Genomic DNA, 20,982 nt, shown 5'->3' with positions numbered 1-20,982 from the left:
ATTGCTTTCAATAATAATAATATTTTACTTGATTAAATAGCAATCGCAGCAAATAATGGCAAAAAAAAGTGGTTCGCTGCTGCTCTACTAACTATGTATAAACTCTTGTGCAAGTAGTAGAAGGAAAAATATTTAAGTTTTTATTCTTTAACTTTGCGCAGTACAGTGCACACGAGCATGTAAACTAGAGTGTGAGTGAGATGGGTAAAATAGAAAAGAGCGCGTAAGCGAAGCCGAGTGCTAGCCGCTGGCGTGATTAAAAATGAGACAAACGAGAGCCATCTTATTACCCATAGTTAATTTGCCGTTAAGTGGCTGAAGTTTTTTTTTTTATTATTATTTTTCACAGAGAGAAAGCAAGAGACGTTGACAGAGTGAGCTAGTGCGCACGCTTCTCAGAGAGCTGCAAGCGTCGTTTCACGAAGCGGTATGGTGTTGGTGGCGAATAAATTAAATTGCTGCTGCCAGCCAGCCAGCCATTGCCTGCTGCTATTGACTTATAAAATTTTATTTAACTCGTAGAAGTAAAAACTAAAAACAATTTCATCATAGCTACACTACTAGCTCTTCTTGTTCATATAAAATTTAACACAATTTCGATTTTTCCACGTTAGTTTGCCGAGCTGTGTCGGTCGGTCACTACTACTACGCTTGTGGGTAGCAAATTTTTTAAAGTAAGAACATTTTTTGCATACATACGCACATAAATCATCGTATGTATATAAAAACTTTCTGAATAATGGCGATGGAAAGAAAGCATTTGATATATTTTTTTTCGATTGCTGGTTGCTATCGACGACAGACACTGTTTAAATCCAATAAAAAAAAATGCGAAAATATTTGTGAAGATAAAAATGAAAAGCAATGGCGAAAACAAGAAAACTTATTGTAATTCAGCGTAGTTGAAAAATAACGCAATTGTGATAAATAAAAAATCTATTAAAATAAATGCGAACTATATATGAATGTATGTATGTACATATATATGTATGCAGGTGTTATTATTACGTATTAAATTTGAGTCATAAAAATGTGAATTTTGCATACATATGTACATACAATTTCTACATACTTACTTGCAAAAAAACCCTAGAGGATTAAAACTAAAAATTTTCGGCTGTCTATATTTTTGTGAATTTTGCCAACTTGCACTAGTTTTATACTCGAATGTATGTATGTATTGTAGTTTTATATATGTAGGCAAACAATAAAAAATTAGGGGTTGTATGCAAAACTAAATAAGTACTGAATGTTGATTTGATTAAATAATTGGCTAAAAAAATTTAAACACACTGGTATGTACATACAAATTTTATTTTATAATAACAAAGGCGATTTTTTTTATAAAAATTGATGAAAATATACCTACAGTGAGTCAAAGGAGTAGGCACAGTGATTTGTTTTGCAATATTTCATGTTTCTATGCCAACTTTTTTCGTTAATTTTGTATAGCAAAAGTGAAATGAATTAGAGTTAAAAAATTCCATCAAATTAAATTTTGTCGGAATTGAAAAAAAAAATTGGGCAATAGAATTTTATAGTTCATTTAATTTTTGTATAATAAAGTGTAAGTAATTTTTTGAGCATATTTCATTTATGTTTTACCAAATTTTTTCGTTATTTTTTTTTTTAACAAAATTTCCATCAAAATTTGAAGTTTCTTAATCAGAATTTGTGGATTTTTTTTGTTAAGAATTAAAAAGAACTAGTTTTGTTTTGACAATATTTCCATGTTTGGATGCCAATTTTTCCGTTAATTTTGTATAACAAACTCCAAACAAATCAAAGTTTAAAACTTTGTAAAAAAAATGAATTAGATTATAAAAACTACTTGTTAGCAATGTATTTTAGCTTTAACTTTGTGCCACGATTTGTTTGTTAGGAAAAATGCAAAATACAACAAAGTCTAGCCGTATGAAGTTATAGCTGCAATTTCGGAGATCACCACATCTCCTCAGCAGGCTTCTTTTTCTAGACTTCAGCAGTGCTCGAACCTGCATCGTTGATGTGCGACGTTAACCACTGAGCTATGCACACCCCGTAAATTACCATTTTTGACCATATTCCGTATGTTGTTTATGCCAAGTTTTTGCCTTAATTTTATTTAAAAATAAACTTCATACAACAACAAAATACGCTAAAAAGTCTCAACATTTTCATAAAATTTACATCAATATTTAAAATTTTTGAATCAGGTTGTTTAGTTTTTATTTTTTATTTTTGTAAAAAGTTGTATAGCTCATTTCGGTACATTAAAGTGTAAGTTTGAAACAGCTAAAAATTCCCATAGTTTTTTTTTAATTTTTCTAATAACACGAAAATTAGCACTCACGATTTTTAAATAGGGATGTATGAAGAAAGTTCGCAAGGCCATCTGTTAAAAAAAAATTATTCAAAATCAACAGGAATTTCGAGCAACTTCAAACTTGCACTTTATTGAGTGAGCTATAAAATGTTTAACCAAACAAATTTCGAAAAATTCTGCTTAAAAAAATTTAATTTTTTTGCATTTTTTCTATGTATGTGGATTAGTATGAACTACAGTGCCGAGCAAAAATTATCTATTAAATTATTAAAAAAATAACAATTATTTTTGAAAATTCACAAGGTTTTTCTAAGTAATATTTTCGACTATTTAATAGAGCTTGAGGCTATTTTTTTGGTAATCAAAAAAGTACTGTTTATACTAAAAAAAACAAACAATTACATATATTAACAAACGTTTCAAGCGCCATACAAAACTTAGAGAAATTCTTCAAAATTTCAAGCTACAAAATTTCGAAAATTTCTATCAAAATTTCAAATTTTTACCCACAACCTCTGCATACATATGTATGTATGTATGTACATAGATTTGTATGTACATGTGTAGCTTTTTTGAAGGAGACGTGAGCTATCAAAGAACGTTGAAATTAACCCTTATTTATAGCTTATAAACTATGATATCCGTTGTGAAAAGAAATTATTGCACGTTATACATAAGTGGAGGGTTACAATGTCAGCTTGAAATTAATAGTTTTTTTTTTTTTTGAAATGTTCTGCTTAACCCCTTATTCTCCGTTACCAAAATAGTGAGCTTAGATTTAAATTTGCATTTTAAGACACTAACACACTTACATAAGACATCCTGTAAATACCTTATTTATAATTCCAAAAATTACACCCTGTGCCACCAAAATTTCTTTATTGCTCATTCGGCAGTTAACTATCGATTTTCAGTACAAAAACTTTGGAGTTAACTTCCGAATGTAAGTTAAGTCTCGACTGTAAAAACGGCCCTAAGAAACTCAACTTTATAGCCGCTTTCCACCGTGCTTTAACTACAGTTTCCGATTAAATGTATTTCAGAACTCGAAATTTCCCGGTCTAAATGAAAGTGTTCACTGGCCATATTATAATAACGTAAAGTAAATTTTGTATGATATTTTTAGGCGCATCTAAGCCATAACTGCATATATCTTCTTCAGCATAAATAGTTATATAGAAAAATTAAAATTAACTAATTCTTTTTTTGTTGAATTTTCACGGAGAAGAGTCTAACTAAGGGTCAATAGAAAAGCAGAATAAGCAATCTGCAATAAGAAGTCTATATTCGAGCTAAATCCGTGCATTGCTAATGCTTAATATTTTTGGAACTTAAGTCAACGCTGTATTGTAATTTAGGTTTTGGTGGAATTGCGTTATTATTTTTATGAAGTTAAGTAGATTTTTTTTCTTTTCAATTTAAAAAAAAAAAACTTGTATAAAATATATGATTTGAAAACAGAACTCTAGAATCTAGAATAAAAAACTCGAAAATGAAATCAAATTTTAATAAAAATAAATTTCTTTTAAATTAATTCATTCATAATTTTTCCAGCCTGAGTTGACAGCTCTCTTCGACTTTTTGCTCGCATAAATAGCAAGTCAAGGTAAAGTGACACAGCATCTTTTTATCGCTCACTCCGCATAATCGATAAGTAAATGTAAATTGAGTGAATAACAGTAAATATTTACCCATACGTTGTAACTTGTGAAGAGAAGAAAACAATTTCTAGTACTAATTAACATACATACATATGTATATGTATATAAAACTAAAAAATTGTGGTGTTAAAAACAAAAGCAATTAATAACCAACTTATTAATATATAAAAATCTAGTTTTGCATACAAACAAATGACGTAAAAGTGAAACGAACTCAAAGGCGTATCTCGCGATCAAAACATTTAAAATTAGTTTAACATACTAAATATTTCTATCTCATTTTTAATTACGCCTCTTTGCAGCGTCAACAAACAACGTAAGCCACAATAACACCGCTGTGGATTACGGGAATTATGATTATCCGCCACCAGCCAAACGTGGTCGTGGCTATGCACCAATGGGCGAATTCGATTTGAGTCTCATACGTGAATTTCGTGCTCGTCCTGGCTTCTACGACCGCAATTCAGCAAGTTTCAAGGACAAATTGCACGTAGCACATCAATGGCAGGAGATTTCGAACAAATTGGGTTTCGATGGTAAGTATTCTGTACTATCGTCCCACTAGGGCTGTATGCAAATGTGGTATAGTAGTGTGGAGGTAGGCGCAATAAATGCACCAACTTTTTACATGCGTTTGGGTGTATGTATGTATGCTTACTAGGGTGGTAAAAAAAAGTAAAATCGGAATTTTAGTGCTCTCACACCCTCTAGGATACACTATACACTTAGGTCTCAGAAAGAAGCATAAAAGAAATTGTCATAAAAAAGTTCTTTACTTTCGTACAAAAACGGGGATGAGTTCAAGCATTTTCGAAAATGCATAAATTCAAAAAATCCCAAAATATTAATAGAAAAATACCCAAAAATAACAATAATTACCTTTCAAAAAGCAAAGAGTTAGTGGGGCCGATTTCACAGTGCTTAGACGTTAAGCCATTGTTAACTTAACCACCAACAAAAATTTAAGTATGATTTTTTATTTTGTCAGAACTATGGAAATTCATATCGCATGAAAATATTCAATTAAAATTTTCTGTACAAATTTGAAATGCATTTTTTGAGGGGTCGTATAAAAAAAGTTATTTATAGAAAAAGGTTAAATAAACAGTTGGGTATTGCCATTGGAAGGACAAAGTTTTCCGATCGAAAAATATTGATTTTTAAGAGTTGTATACCATTTCTACGAAAACTAGTTTTTTTCATATAAAATACATGGAAAACCTTAAGCGCTTTAAGCGACCTGTAAATACTCTTTTTTTTCAAAATAAAAAAAAACGGGGGTTAAGTTTTTTTCGATAGATATAAAACAATCCTAAGGGGTGATTGCATTAAAATTCCGACTTTACTTTTTCACAAGCATTTTTGGACCACCCTAATGCATACACATGTGTGTTGATTAGTGAGCTTTTAAATTATGTTTCGAATTATTTGTAAAGCGAATGGTCATAACATTTCAAATCAATCTACTGCCGATGAAATTGAATTAAAAGACAGAGATACAAATTAATGTATGAATGCAGTAGATATTTAGGAAAAAAAAGACTAATAACACGGTTCAATTAAACTTGAGCGAGAACGGGACCGGTCTCATCTTATAATTTTCCTAGCAAGTCTAGTTTTTGTGAAAAAAACTGCTGAAGTATCAAATATGTCAATTTTAAAAAATTATAAAAAAAGCTAGGAATTTGGACGTAATTTGTTTGAAGAAAAAACCTACCACGCAGTAGTGAAAATACCTCATGTCTATGATTTCAGCAAAAATCCTGTGTATTCGAAATTTCAATTAAACTTGCTTACCCAATGTCAGAACGATTATGAAAAATTAAAAATTGAATAAGGATATTTTCCTCAATAAAAATAAATACGCTATTGAAGAACTGATTTTTTTTTACTTAGTCGAAATTTTTTCACTCATTTCTATTAAACTCATCGACATGAGTTAGCGTTTTCGTTAATACGTGGGTTTTCTTCGGAAAAACTACGCCCAATTTGATTTTTATTTTAATTTTTAATTTTTGAAAAAGCCCATATTTGTCATTTTTTGGCACTTGAAACATTGTGTAAATCGATTTGAAATCAGCATCGAAAAATCTATAAGATTAGGTCGGTTCCGCTTTCGAGATAAAACTCGTTCAAATTTTGTTGAACCAAAAGAAACTACATACCTTATTGTTTGCTGTGTTTCCTGTAAAAGTCACACAAAAGGATTCTAGGTGGCGCAGAAGTCGAGTTATTTGAAAAAACTCGCATTGAAAAAACTCATACTTGGAATGTATGTGCGTATATTATTTACATGAAAGGGAATAACCCCACCAAAAATGTAGCGTTAGGTGGTGCGGAGGTCGATTTTTTTATTTTTTTATTTGCAACTAATTTTTTTTTTAAATTACTTGTATAAGTTAAATATTTTTGTAAAAAGTGAAATGAAAAACTTCAAGTTAATACAAACTACATATCGCTACCTAAATGTGAAAAGGTGTCCAGTCCAATTTTTTCAAAATAAAGTTTTTGATGCAGAATGACAGATAATGCGAAACTACATCGATTGCAAAAAATGGACTTAGATTACATTGAAATGGAAAATTTAATATAAATTTTAATTTTTCAGCTTAAGACCACGCAAACCACTACTTTTTTAATCTGGTAGAATTTTGTAAATTATTAAAAAAATTTTATTTTGTTTTAAAATATAGTTCAAACTACAACAAAACCTATATAAATAAAAGTTTCAAACTTTATACAAAGTTTAGAAAAATGCATCGAATTTTCATCAAATTTTCAAGCTTTTTAATAAACGTTTTTTTGGAAATTTTCGGGTATGCAGTTTAGTAGCCCATTTGTATAATATACACACCTTACGCGTGGCCATGGGTATATTTAAAGTAGATTAAAAAATTTAAGAAAGAAGGCATCCATCATTAAAATGTTTCCTTTCTTTTTGTAGTGGTTTTTCTTCAATTCAGAAAATTTTTTAGTGTGGTTTTAATTCCATAAAGGGCGCAGGGGTCATCTCAAAAACAAAACAAAAATTATTATGGGTAAGTGTGGTGTGAAAAAGTCCATCACTTGAGTTATGAATGGAGTTTCTAATAGGTTTTATATTTTTTATTGATATTTTTTAATCAGCCACGATAACAGTTTCAGTTCTTAAGTAAATACATATGTTTTGTTCAAAAAAACATGTACATCATATACATATGTAGTATGTATATTTAAAAACTATACGCCCGTTATTTTCGTAAATTCAGTAAAGGTCTGTATTTCAATTCAGAGGAACTTCGTGTGCTGCTAAAAATCTGCTTAAACAAAATATCGTATTGCTCTAGCGGCAACCTAAATTAGTTTAATTGAAAATTCAATTACACTAATTATGATTTAATAAAAAGTTAAAATAAAGCAAATGAGAGAGAGAAAGCGACAAAGATAGAGAGAGAGAGAGAGAGAGAGAAAAATGCACATAGAAAAAACGCGAAACCTGGACTACGAAAATATTGAGGTGGGCCATAAATTGTAGATAGTGGTTTCGCTGAGTTGTTTATTTTGATTTTTATATGCATAACAGCAATAACAACCACACAAAGCGCTGCGCTACGAGAGAGCAGAAAACCAATAGCGACAAAACCAAACAAAAAATAAATAAATGAGAAGCAATGAAAAAATCTGAAAAACAAATATTTGTAAACAAAGTTTGCCGTGTTTGGTTGTTGTTGTTGGTGCTGGAAGATGGATTATTGCTAGTAGCGCATTGTATTATATATGTACATACATACATGTACATATGTACATATGTATTGATGTTTATTTGTGTAGTATGTATTTAGATAACTACGTAGGCTTTTTGAGTGACTTTCAGTGGACATAGGCTTGTGGGTGGATTGGTCTGGTCGATTGGTCAGTAAAAAAAAGGTATTTTGTTTGTTTACAACCAGCTGATAGCGACGCACAAAACGATATTAAGCTGTTGCGCGCCGCCTTCACGCAACCAATTGTTGCATATGCCAACTATTGCACACAGTCCACTTGTGCTCCAACTACATATATGTACATATATCCATACAAATTCAATTCGAATTTCTTTAATATAGCAAATACATATATACTTATTTCCATTTCTAGTTTCCTTGCTGAAGGATCGCATGCTACAGCTGCGCAATCGTTATAATCTCGAGAAGCGTCGCCTCGAGCAGTTGCGCGATGAGAATCCCGGTCAGGCGGTTGACTCACCATGGCCGCTATTTCATCATTTACATTTCCTCTCCGAACACATACGGCCACGTCGCTCTTACAAGAGCATGCAACCGCGTACATCGCTCGCTGATTCGGCTGATGATGACGAGGACTACACAGAGCGTCCGCGACCGAAACGGCACCAGCAGCGTCAGCTTAAGCCGCATTTGGCAACTAGATCAGCAACTGCTGGTGGTGGCAGGCGTGACTCCTACAGTGATGGTGGCGGCGACGGCGGCGACGGCGGCGGTGCTGTTGGTGGTGGCGGCGGCGCCCACAATAGCAGCGCCGAAACTTACGCTAATGGTATGCTCACCGTCAAAATGGAGGAACCAGATGGAGAAGATCCAGATGTTGCCGATGCTGAATCGTAATACATATTTAATTTACCCCATTTCTTGAAATGCATTCATGTTTTGTTTTTAATAAACTGTATTTTTCATATTCTAGTGGCAGCCAAAGTGGCACTGAGGACAACAGCAGGGGCCATCCCTTGAAGCTAAGTGCCGCTTCCACATTGCTTAGCATGCAACAACGTCAGCCACATTCCATGTCGCCATATAACAAGTCCAGCACCTCGTCATCGATGGCTTTGAATAAACGTTCATCAAAATATTCGACTTTGCCAGCTGCTCCACCGGCATCAATCAAAATACGCCGCTTGGATACGATGCAAGAGCGTACGCCGGGCGTTGCACACACGCAACAGCGCGCCAGCAACAACGACATTCCTTCGCATAGCAATTTCAACAATAGTCACACAAACAATAACAACAACAAAAACAAACGTCAGCGGCAACAAGAGTACACATCATTGATGTCGCGTCAAGTGCAAGTGAATCGTCGTTGTTTGAGCAATTCAGAGCAAAAGTATGCCGCTTTTGGCGAATTTGTATCCGCCTCCTTGTTGGAGTTGCCAGCAACACGTGCCCTGCAGTTGGTCGAAAAGTTCACGTCAGAGGTGGTGCGAGTGCTTTTGGACAGCACAGAGAAATCGCCGCAAGTAGGCGCTGAACAAAGTATGGCCCAGCAACAGCAGCAGCAGCAGCCGCCACCACCGCTACAGCTATTGCAACCATTGCTGTCACAAGCGCAACCGCAGCAGGTGCCAACACAATTTCAGCAAATGAATGGGGGGAGCATTAGTGAAGCACTAAATGGCGTTTAAATATTGTATGCTTGTTTTTTTTTTTATTGAACAAGAACAAAAGATAACATTTAATTTTAATTATTTTTTAATGAATTGACTGTCAGTGTTTTCCTACTCGTAATTTTTAGTTATCTCTTACAAATAGTAATTACATTTATGTCTATGTATTTAAGCGTCTTATTTGAACTACGCTTGTGTCATATGTTGAATAAAGTTTTCCGCATGTGCTTTTAATACAGTGTATCGATTTCAGAAGCTACATACGTATCTTTGTTAAAATATAGAAAAGTCCTAACTGACAATTTTCATTTTTTTTTTTACGGAAGAAGCAAAAACTAGCTGATCATACATTGCTAGAAATTCACACAGAACGCGATACTTTAATAATTCGCGCAACACTGCGGTTGTGATTGCAACTCGAACAAGCCCTCTCAAATACAAACATTTTCAAAAAAGTGCGCGTACCGAAAATTTGCAAAAACAAACATTTGCATGGAGCAATCTGCTCGGCGAAGCAAAAAATTAGTTTTTACTTACTTCCCAAACATTTGGAGTTCTATTAAATTCACATTTTAAACTTTAAAATCATTGAAAACGATTTCGTTATTTCCATAACTTGCAGTCAGATGATCAGCTGGTTTTTCTTGGTGGTAAAAATTTGTTCCTGCTAGAATTTGCAATTCCTCTCCAAGTCAACTGTCACTTGATAATTTGCAATAATTGTCAATCATTATCAGTTTGTCGAACAGACTTAATGATGTCTGATGACAGTATTTATTAGCGTTTCGTAAAAAAGAAATTGGAAATTTAAACTGCATGCTGCATGCTCCCCAGAATAGGACCTTCTTCAAAGAGAAGACTATCTATGTTTTCATCGAGTCTTTTTACGAAGAAACACAGTCGGACACGTGGAGGAGCATATACGAGTATAACGAGATAAGATGTAAGCGACATTTTTTTTTTTATTTTTTATTTTATTTTTTACGCAGAAATTCATATGGTTGCTCTAGGAAGATTTCTACCATGGTACAGTTTCATAAGTAAAAACACTATCAGCTGATTGCCAAAAAATGCCTACAGCTGAGATCACCTGTTTTTTGGCATTTGCTCTTATCTTTTACAATTTCTTTAATTTCTATTACAATTTCTTGAATTTCTATTATCCCTGCAAACCATTTTTTCAGAGTATTCTGAATCGTAAAGAATTTTTAAAGAATTCGGAAAGATCCCATCCGATTTTTTGCCGAATTTTCTAAAATGAAGTAAATTACGCACACTTCCATTCTTTTACGAAATTTCGGAAGAAAATCGGTAAAGAAATGAAAATAATGCTGCTATGTGAAGAATTTCTTGCAGACTTTTTTCAGAATTTTCTTTATTTTTCGTACAGAAATTTCTTTACGAGTTCGTGTCAACCACTTCATATAATTTTCTTTGAAGATTCGGAAAAAAATCGTTACAAAAATCAGATACACCTAAAGATTTCGTTAAGATTTCGGGAACTCTGGTTTGCAGGGATAATTTATTCAAAATACACTAACACATTGAACCAAAAACACCAATACACTAACCAAAAACACACCTACAGCCTGCCAGAAAAAACGGTAAGAAGAAGAGTTACTTTACTTATGGAACTGTAGGATGATTTCTACATCAAAAAAAAAATTTAAAAAAAAAAAATCACATCTTGGCGGTTAGGACTCGATATGCACATATGTAGATATATGCCCAGGATATAATTTCAGGAGCTAAAGCGCCTTCCTGAGAGTCCAGTTAGATTGCTTTATTTTTTGTATGGAGTGACGCAAATTGAAGGTCTTTTGCTTTCGCGACCCATAGAAGGGCTCCCAGAAGAGCTTCTGTAGAACAAACTTTCGAAGGCCTTTTGGAAGAGTTCTTCAAGCATTTGAGCAGCATTTGAATTCATAACAATTATAGTTCTTTAAGTTATTTACTTCATTCATATCCAATGTCGTTTATTGCAAAAAGCTCAACATGAATATTCATCGTCCAGTAAAAACTTTGCTTCTTTGGTAAGCACGTCGATTTTTGAATCAATGGAGTAATGCATTACAATATACATACCTCAAGACGAAATTTTACACTTATTCGCTTAGCCATTGCATTACATGTAATACAGTAGGTAAGCTTATTCGCTTAAACCTCCAATTCCATGCCCAGGTTAAAGTAATGCATTCTGTAAACTTGAAGGTAAGTGGTGAATCTCGATTGGTAAACACTTTTCGACTCACAGGTAATTTATTATGCATATCGTTACAAATATTTCGCAGGGATTCACACCTACATACATGTGAATATGGAGGTGCTTGCCAGCGAATCGCAAGGGCAACGTCGTAGCGCTTGGAACCCCATGTTAGCTCTTGAAAGCCCCATGTCATTTTCACCAGGCAATCGAAGTGGTGCCAAATTTGTGACTAGTACTCACTCCTGCGAGCCAGCAAAATCTTTATGCCTTGATCACACCTAACGAGTAGAGTGACGAGACAGTAACTCGGCCGACTGCTCGTTGCGTATAAACAATTTGGCGAGTAGCCGACCGAGTCATCGGCCGACCACGAGAGATTCGCTAGAAACTCATTTTGTTTATTCGGCCGCGTATTACTTCTCCGGCTAATTTTGCACATACTCACTCGTCACATGAAGATACGTAGTCGCCACTCGGTCGTGTTTTATGTGCTATTTTGTTTAGTTTCTTTACGTGTACTCATTATGATTGCATTAAACTGAGTAGCAAGCGGAATTAGCTTCTATTTTGTGCGGTATAACCTGGTTGAAAACCCGTTTTAAACGTCGTCTTCCGCGATGCAATTCAATCATCCACTGCCTCAAAACTTAACCGATTCGCCACGTACATACTTAAATACTTAAAAACATCAACTCGCTCACACAACTCTCTCGGACCAGTGTTATTTTATAGTCTCGCCACTCGTTAGGTGTGATCAAGGCATTAGTGCTGCATGGTGGGAGCCGAACTATAGAGGGGATTCTTATTTTCACAGACATACATACATATGCAAGGCATATTGTAATCGTAATGAGAGGAGTAATGGTAAAATGAGGGTCTCCTAGTATCCGCAAGGGCAGGGCGTTGACGGAGATAATGTTCTATGTGACGAATGAGTGTGTGGGACCTTCTCTTGTCGAAGCTTAGGCCTTCACAGGCCTAAAATAAAATTAAACAGTCGACTTTATTGTAATATTTATTAACCCTTTATGGGTATTTTGGACCATTATTTTGACCTTAGTTTGATTTAAGTTAAAATGGGTTGTTAGAGTAAGTTAAAATGGGTAGTTACTGGGAGGCTCCATTTTTTCGTGGTTAAAAAAAAAATGAATCGTTCTCATGGATTGGTTCAAAGTGCGAAGAATGTCTGAAGATTCGGTTTAAACCCGCTGCTTTGTAGATTTGTTAATTACTATAAAAGGCATATTATGCTAATGGCGACTTAGAAGTTGTTAAATACTAAAGTAAATAGATTGAAGTATGTATTTAAGGGATGCTAAAAAGACTAACCATGTACATAAGTATTTGAGGGTGCGAAATATGTACTAAAGTCCTTCCTTGTGATTAAAAAACACTACATTTTTTTAATTCTGTAGAAATTTCTCATTCTTGATGCCGATAGTGATATTTTACATTGCACCGAATTTTGTAAATTTTTGGAAACTTTTTAAGCTTTTCTTCGGATTTTTACGGAACTTTTCAGGATTCTTCTTTATAAATTTTCGTTTATTTTTTTTTGTTGAGGTCTTTGGGCATTTTTTGGTGAGTTTTTTATTCCCACACAACTTTTCGGGCCTTTTCGTGTTATATTTTTTGGGATCTTTCAGTACTTTTTAGGACCATTGCGTGATTTTCGAGACTTCTCGGGATTACTTTTGTCTGATGTATTTAACCCTGGAAGTACCTTCTTATTTTTGTTTAGTAAACAACACATGTCAACTTGTCGATTCAACGAAGAAAGTAATTCTAGGGTTAACGAAACAATAAAGGATAGATCCTCCATGAAAGTCGATAATGAGTAATCAATCGCCTTGAAATCTCCATGGCAGTTAGCTACAGTGGTGGGAAAATAAATAGGGGCGCGACATTTTAACATACTTTGGCTATTTTTATTTAACGTTTATTATTTACTTGTTATAAATCTTGTACTGGTTTCAAATTTTTACTAACGCCGAATTTCCACTAGACATTAAATGCCACAAAAGTTAATGACAAAGCTGGGCATTAAAAAATACCTGTGCCATTATGTTATGAACAATTGTCATTAAACTCATTTCCTTACGGCATTTTTTAAATGGCACATATTTTTCGTCATTTCCATGCCTAGTGGAAATTTGGCTCTACTTTGTTTATATTAGATAGTGAGCTATACTTTTATAAAAAAAATAATAAACTTGTTAAAATGTCGCGTCCCTATTCATTTGCCCGCCACCGTATCTACGCCACTGTAACCAAGTGATGTCAAGCTTCCCGTATTTATTGTTACACTGCCTAAATACAGCGAGTTTTTTCTTCTAATTAGACTTATTTTTTATTCTTTCAGAAATTTTTACCTCCAAAGTTCGCCTTGGTTACCTGTAAAGCAGATGCCCGGGAAAAGTACATCAGTCGCTTGGAAGGAATGCATTTTTTGTTGATACTCCTTCCACATGCGACTGCTCCAAACACACAACCCAACTTTGTCGTGGCTCAATCTGTGTTCGCAATGTGCCAACGGTAGTTACGAGTCATTTACATTTGAATACATAAATTAATTGCCAAAGTGACTTGGCGGCGCTTGCGGCTGTTGGCTGGCTGGACATTAAAGGAAATGTGAAAAAATTATGAAAATGCATAAATAAAAATAAATGTGTAGTAAATGTGTTAAAAAAGAATAAATTCGCTTACGGGCGATTGTTGTTGGCAGCTGAATGTCGACGAATGTGGACATGTATGTATATACGGAGTATGCTAAGTGAGAAAAGCGAGCAGCTGCTCGTTTTTTTTACTTATAGCACCGTGAATATCATCATTATCACCATGTTCACACGTAAACATTCAACGCCACAAATTCAACGTTTAGAATTTGTTCACTCCTCACCGTCTTGCCTACATACATACTACATATGTAGTGTCATTTTACGTAGGTCGTGCCTGGTGTTCAATTTGTTTTTGTTACTCTATATCATATTGCACTAGTCCCGGCCTGCAGATTTTGACATAACCAACATGACGATGACAACGATTTTCAAAAAGTTTGTGTAAGTAACATAATTTGTGAATTTAGTGTAAATATTGAATATAAAGTCGAGGTGTTGTGAACCTAACCATGAATATTCAGGTTCCAATGAGGAGTATCCTTTGTGAATATCGACATGTTTCGAGTCCGTTACCGCCATGTGTTCTGTATCGTTTCACATCCGTATTCGTGTTCGCATTTTGTGAGAGCACTCATATGTACGAATTCGCATTGTTCTTAAAAAGAGGTAAGGTATGAACAGAGGTTGGTATGTTTTCAAGATTTTCATACTTATGTACATATTTTTTATTTAAATCTTTCTTAATAAGCTCGGTTTTTTTTTAATGCATAATTTAAATTTCGTTTGCGCCTTGTAATTATCTCATTACAAGGGAAATTGCTCCAAATGTTGTGCTCAGTCAACGGTGTTCGTATAAACATATTCTGAACCAAAAGTCTTCATGCGAGCTCACGCATGCGCTAGTGATTAAATATACGGGTACATACATATTTACAATTGTATATGTATGTACATTAGGGTGGTCCAAAATAAGTAAAGTCGGAATTTGAATGCTCTCTCACCCCCTATAATTGTTCTATATCGAATAAAATATTCCCCTATTTTTTATTTTGAAATCAAAAAATATTTAGGGTGTGTTCAAAGCGCTCAAAGTTTTCTATGTATTTTATATGGGGAAAACAACTTTTCGTAAAAATGGTATAGAATTCCTGAAAATCCAAATTTTTCGACCGGAAAACTCTGGTTCTCTTCAGGAGACTTTCAATAACAAAACCCGATTGTTTATTTAATCGGTTTTTAATACTAAATATATTTTATTTATCCTTCATTGCAACCTCTGGAGATTTTGGCGGACCTATAAAATATAGTTACTATAAAATATATGGAAAACTTTGAACACTTTGAGCGACTTCTAAATATTTTTTGATTTCAAAATAATAAACTGGAGCTATATTTTTTCGATATAAAACAATCCTAGGGGCTGAGAGCTTAAAAATTCCGACTTTACCTTTTCCATATGCATTTTTGGACCGCCCTGATGCACATACAGTATTGGCCAATACAATATCAAATATCAAATTGATATTGTTTGCCACTCATTTTTATTTATTTATTTTTAGAAATTTTCAATTAAAATACAGTTTATTCTCTAACAAAACTCATATAAACCCAAGTTAAAAGTTTTTAAAATTTCAAAATTTTTTCTCAGAAGTGTTAGAATTTTTTCGAGTACACAGTTTCATAGCACATTCAATTTTAGTTCAATAACGTGCAAGTTTCAAGTGGCTAAAAATTACCGTTGATCTTTTAGATTTTTGTTGCGCCGAAGGTGTTGCGAGCTTCTTCCATATAAAAATGAATTGTGATTATTCGTTATATGGAAGCAAATGAGACAAACAAAACTCTAAAAAATCAACGCTAGTTTTCAGCGACTTGAAACTTGCAGATTATCAAACTTATATTTAATGGGCTATAAAATTGCGTACTCTAAAAAATTCTAGCACTCTGAGAAAAAAGTTTGAAATTTGGGTTAAAATTTGTTGCGTTTGTTTTGTAGTTTTTTTTTAAAAAGTTTTAATCTTGGCTTTATATGAGTTTTGTTAGAGAATAAACTGTATTTTAATCGAAGATTTAAAACAAGTAATTTTTAGCAAAAAAAACCGACTTCAACTCATATAAAAAAAAAAATATATATATATATATATCATGATCTGCTGATCGGATCTTAACCAGATTAGTATGAGACACTACCTTTCCGATGCAAAAAGAATTATCGAAATCGGTTGACGTGGTCCAAAGTTATGCGGTAACATACATAAAAAAAAAAAAAAAAAAAAAAAATTTCCGACGAACTGATAACCTCCTCCTTTTTTGGAAGTCGGTTAATAAATAATTAAACATAAGAGGCAAACGATAGCACTTTGCAATGGGGGTGCTATAGTTATGTCCAACACTGTACATAAGACTACTTCGGTAAATAAAGTTCGCCTTAAACCCATGAGTCTACTTTTAACCGACTTCCAAACAAGGAGGAGGTTATCAGTTCGGAAAGGTAGTGTCTCAGAGGTGGTCCCATACTAATCTGGTTGAGATCCGATCAGTGGATCATGAGATATAACGGGTGATTTTTTTGAGGTTAGGATTTTCATGCATTAGTATTTGACAGATCACGTGGGATTTCAGACATGGTGTCAAAGAGAAAGATGCTCAGTATGCTTTGACATTTCATCATGAATAGACTTACTAACGAGCAACGCTTGCAAATCATTGAATTTTATTACCAAAATCAGTGTTCGGTTCGAAATGTGTTTCGCAAACCCAATTGCTGCGAACGGCGACGAATCGACATTTCACGGTCTTCAGCAACACTCTCAGAAACAGACGCAATATTCTCTTCTGTACGCACTGTACGCATTCGTGTGGTTGGTTTAATGTCCAATAAAGTAAACTGAGTGCGAAACTTGGTCACAATCGCATTAATTGTTTGCTCACTTGGTCGATTATGTAGACCATAAATCGGACGTAAAGCGAACCGAACACTGATTTTGGTAATAAAATTCAATGATTTGCAAGCGTTGCTCGTTAGTAAGTCTATTCATGGTGAAATGTCAAAGCATACTGAGCATCTTTCTCTTTGACACCATGTCTGAAATCCCACGTGATCTGTCAAATACTAATGCATGAAAATCCTAACCTCAAAAAAATCACCCGTTATATATATATATATTTTTTTATATGGGAGTTGAAGTCGGTTTTTTTTTGCTAAAAATTACTTGTTATACAATGCAATTTCGAAAAACTTCTAGTGCTTAAGCACCAGATCTCAGCTCTTCTCACCCTAACTTACCACCCTAATGACAGAAAATTAAAGCTCTTTGTTTCTCCAAATTATCTTGCAAAAATACTTAGACTCAGGTTTGTACGCGAACTTTTTTGTTTGCTTGCAAAGTGGTACGGTCTAATGTAGTACATACTTACAGTATCGGTCATATCTATAGCACGCCATTTCAAAGTGATATTGTGTGCCACTTATGTTTATTTATTAATTTTTAAGAATTTTCAATTAAAATATAGTTCATTCTCAGAAAAATTCGATACAAACCCAAGCTTAATAATTTGTAGAAAGCTACAAAAAAGTGCAACAAATTTTCACATAAATTTCAAACTTTTTTCTCGGAAGTGTTAGAATTTTTTTGAGTACACAGTTTTTTAGCCCCTTCAATTTTAGTCTGATAATGTGCAAATTTGAAGTGGCTACGAATTACCGTTTATTTTTTAGAATTTTTTTTGTCGCATTGGCTTCCATATAATGAATAAACTCAATTTATTTGTATATGGAAGAAATCCGCAACACCTTTGCCGAAAAAAATTCTAAAAAATCAACGGTAACTTTTAGCCACTTGAAACTTGCACATTATCAGACTAAAATTGAAGGGGCTAAAAAACTATGTACTCAAAAAAATTCTTACACTTCCGAGAAAAAAGTTTGAAATTTAGGTGAAAATTTGTTGCACTTTTTTGTAGTTTTCTACAAATTGTTACACTTGGGTTTATATGGGGTTTGTCTGAGAATGAACTGTATTTTAATTGAAAATTCTTAAAAATAAATAAATAAACATAAGTGGCACACAATATCACTTTGAAATGGCGTGCTATAGATATGACCGATACTGTACATACCTTGTAACTGCATGCATGCTGCAAAATGTGTGAATACACCAAGAAACCGCAAAGTGTCAGTCATTCAAAAACACATAACCACAGCAGCAGCAGCAGCAGCACCTTAGCAAAATTAATGAATGAATGCACAGCCTGATGATGAGTGGTTAGGAGTACGCAGAATGGAGTAGGTACATATTGGCATTACTGTCGGCCTTTACCCGCAACATTGTCGGCCACATCGGCTACCTTAACCGCACCTACAAGGCGGTTTTCTGGTCTTTATTGGCTCTCTTTTCTGTTATAGAGTTTCGAAAAGTAAAGCTTTTACAAATTACACTTTAATGATCAGCAGTCGAATTATTTTTTCTTACGATGCATTTAGTTATGCATCGTTGTTGTTAGTGTTGGTGTTGTGTATGTGCGATTGCAGCTGCCTGCGGGCTGAGTTTTTAAAGGTTTGTATGACAGCTGACGAATTGGTTAAAGGGATGCCTTAATGTACAACATATGTTTATTTGTATGTATGTATGTATGTATATACTCCGTTTCACTTGAATAGGCGCAATAGTTTTCTTCTTGAACCGGGCTTATATTTTTACTTGTACGCAACGGAGAAGCTTCGCTCTGATCTCACTTTGAAGAATGATCGATTCTAAACAAATAGCTGTAAAAAAGGAACTGACACGGATACTTTGATTTTTATACGGCATTTTAATAAGCCATACAAAAAATAAGAACAGATATCATCATTTTTTGTATAGCAAACTTAATTAAATTGTACTTGAACTGTACTTTTTAAGCATTTAAAGGACATTTTCGACTATAACGGAGCAAGAATCGGCCAAGCGGGTTTACTTTCAACTGCAAAAATTGAGGACCTCGCAGAATTAGAACTTTGCCGGCGATCTGTTGGGAATAAAATAATAAATAATCGCATCTTTTTCTTAAATATATTTACCAGCAAAGTTACGCCTCGTTTCTTACCACGAGGATAACTAAAGCAAGGTCTTAATTTTTTGCAGGGCTTGTTTTCCTTATCAGACCATCCATTTGATACGATACGTGACCTGGTACTCGGGCAAAAAAAGAGATCTTGTGAAAATACTCGATGCACTGAAGTATGTATGTATTTCTTCATTAATAAAAATAATTTAAAAAATATATAAGAAACGAATGCGGAAAAGTGTCCTCGATAGTCAAATCCTTCATCGGAGCTGAGTACTGAGATTTATTGAACTATACATATTGTACATATATGACCCCAAATTTCAGATCCCTCGGAAGATCCCAGCTTCGACGAGACGTACGTGTCCTTAGCACACTGTACCGCATAATTTTTTTTTTATTATATTTTTAAATGATATCTAATAACTGAAAATTCTGCACGCTTCGCAATTATTCGCAAACCAGAGTCAATCAAATCAGAGTTATTCATCTTATTTGGCACTACAACCGTGTTTGCTTGGGCCGCCAGTTGCATCTCTCCTTTACGGATTTGCGCCTGTTGTTCAGCCCAATTGCGGACAGGTCCTTCTGAACTTGGTTCTTCCATTGTGTTCGTGGGTGCGGAGTCAGAGGATCTTTTCACCGGAGCGTCGTCATCCATGCGTACAACCGCCTAAGCGATTTTGGCCGAGTCCAAACCGCACGCCATTCGTTTCTCTTCTCTGGACTAACCGATTTAAATATGTCCTAGAAATATAAATGCTGTTTTAGCCTCTATCTCCAAAGCCTTTTTTGGACCTATGGTATCGGATGGATAAAATGACGAAAATGGTTCTACGATTAGTGTAATTAGTCTTACATATTTCTCTTATAAACGCCTAATTATGACTCAGTTCCTTGTTTTCTTTTATTACTTAGCAGAAAAACGCACCGAATAGTTTTGACCGGTTTTACTATGGACGTTGGTGGCGAAAAGATTTATGTACACGGTCTCTTAATAATACTAATATTTTTGGCGCTTACACTTTTGCTATTTATGGTGTGTGTCTAGCTGTTATTACACAATTGGAGAGACCTAAAGTATTACGCCGCATCCGAAACGCATTTTTATGAGAAGCTTTTTCAAGGCAGAAATACACGCGGAGGTTTGGTATTGCCTGTCGAGGGGCTACCTGGTTGCTCGGACCAGGGATGGAACCCAGCTCCTACGAAGTAATAAACACTCGAGTCACAGTATCAAAAATATCTCCTACAAAACCTATAAAAGGGATTATGACTGAAGATTAAAATTACCAAAAAAAACTTGTTTTCAAATTTATAATTTGAGGTAAATTATTTTAATCGAAACTTTACTTTTCCCTTTGTAGGTATAAGAGCTCTAACAACAACAACAAAGGATGTGCTTAAGGTCAATTACATAGCCGTACTAGTTTTTCGGATATTCCAAATTTATCGCGGAGTCATATACCTACGAAAAAACCGATTTGATTCAACACATATTTCTTTCAAACGTTTATTCCTCAGTCTTTATAGCGCACCCGATGAAACCGTATTGAAAACTAAACAAAATCTGCTGGTTTTCTTCGACGTTTGTTTAATAATAAATGAACGCGATGGACAAAATGGAAGTGAACAGTAATACATACAAATTTATTATAATAATAATTCCAATTAAAAACGGACTGTATAAAGAAATCCAGCCAATTTCGACTTCGCGTTAAATGAATTATTCGTTTATACGGATTTTCTAACCATCCATTTTGCAACAC

At 34.2% G+C, this 20,982-nt stretch overlaps 1 protein-coding gene across 4 annotated transcripts in view; it reads left to right on the top strand.

Moving 5' to 3' along the window:
- LOC118740795 (myb-like protein Y) overlaps positions 1–9,577 on the top strand; it is a 68,587-nt gene extending 59,010 nt beyond the window's left edge. Inside the window, exons 1-4 of one of the 4 annotated variants that reach the window (XM_036472497.1) lie at positions 537–674; positions 4,269–4,502; positions 8,083–8,563; positions 8,644–9,377. In XM_036472497.1, the coding sequence (XP_036328390.1) occupies positions 4,364–4,502; positions 8,083–8,563; positions 8,644–9,361 (1,338 nt within the window). In that variant the 5' untranslated portion in view covers positions 537–674; positions 4,269–4,363 and the 3' untranslated portion in view covers positions 9,362–9,377. Of the gene's footprint in view, positions 1–536; positions 675–3,859; positions 3,912–4,268; positions 4,503–8,082; positions 8,564–8,643 lie in introns of those variants that run through there. The other 3 variants (XM_036472503.1, XM_036472488.1, XM_036472509.1) reach the window with 3 other exon arrangements.
- The last annotated feature ends 11,405 nt before the right edge of the window (positions 9,578–20,982 follow it).

The sequence above is a fragment of the Rhagoletis pomonella genome, unplaced genomic scaffold, assembly GCF_013731165.1.
Source record: "Rhagoletis pomonella isolate Grant_MI unplaced genomic scaffold, Rhpom_1.0 Rhpom_scaffold_00001, whole genome shotgun sequence".
Lineage (NCBI taxonomy): Eukaryota > Metazoa > Arthropoda > Insecta > Diptera > Tephritidae > Rhagoletis > Rhagoletis pomonella.
The sequence above is the reverse complement of the archived record's forward strand: the minus strand, read 5'-3'. Positions and strand labels throughout refer to the sequence as shown.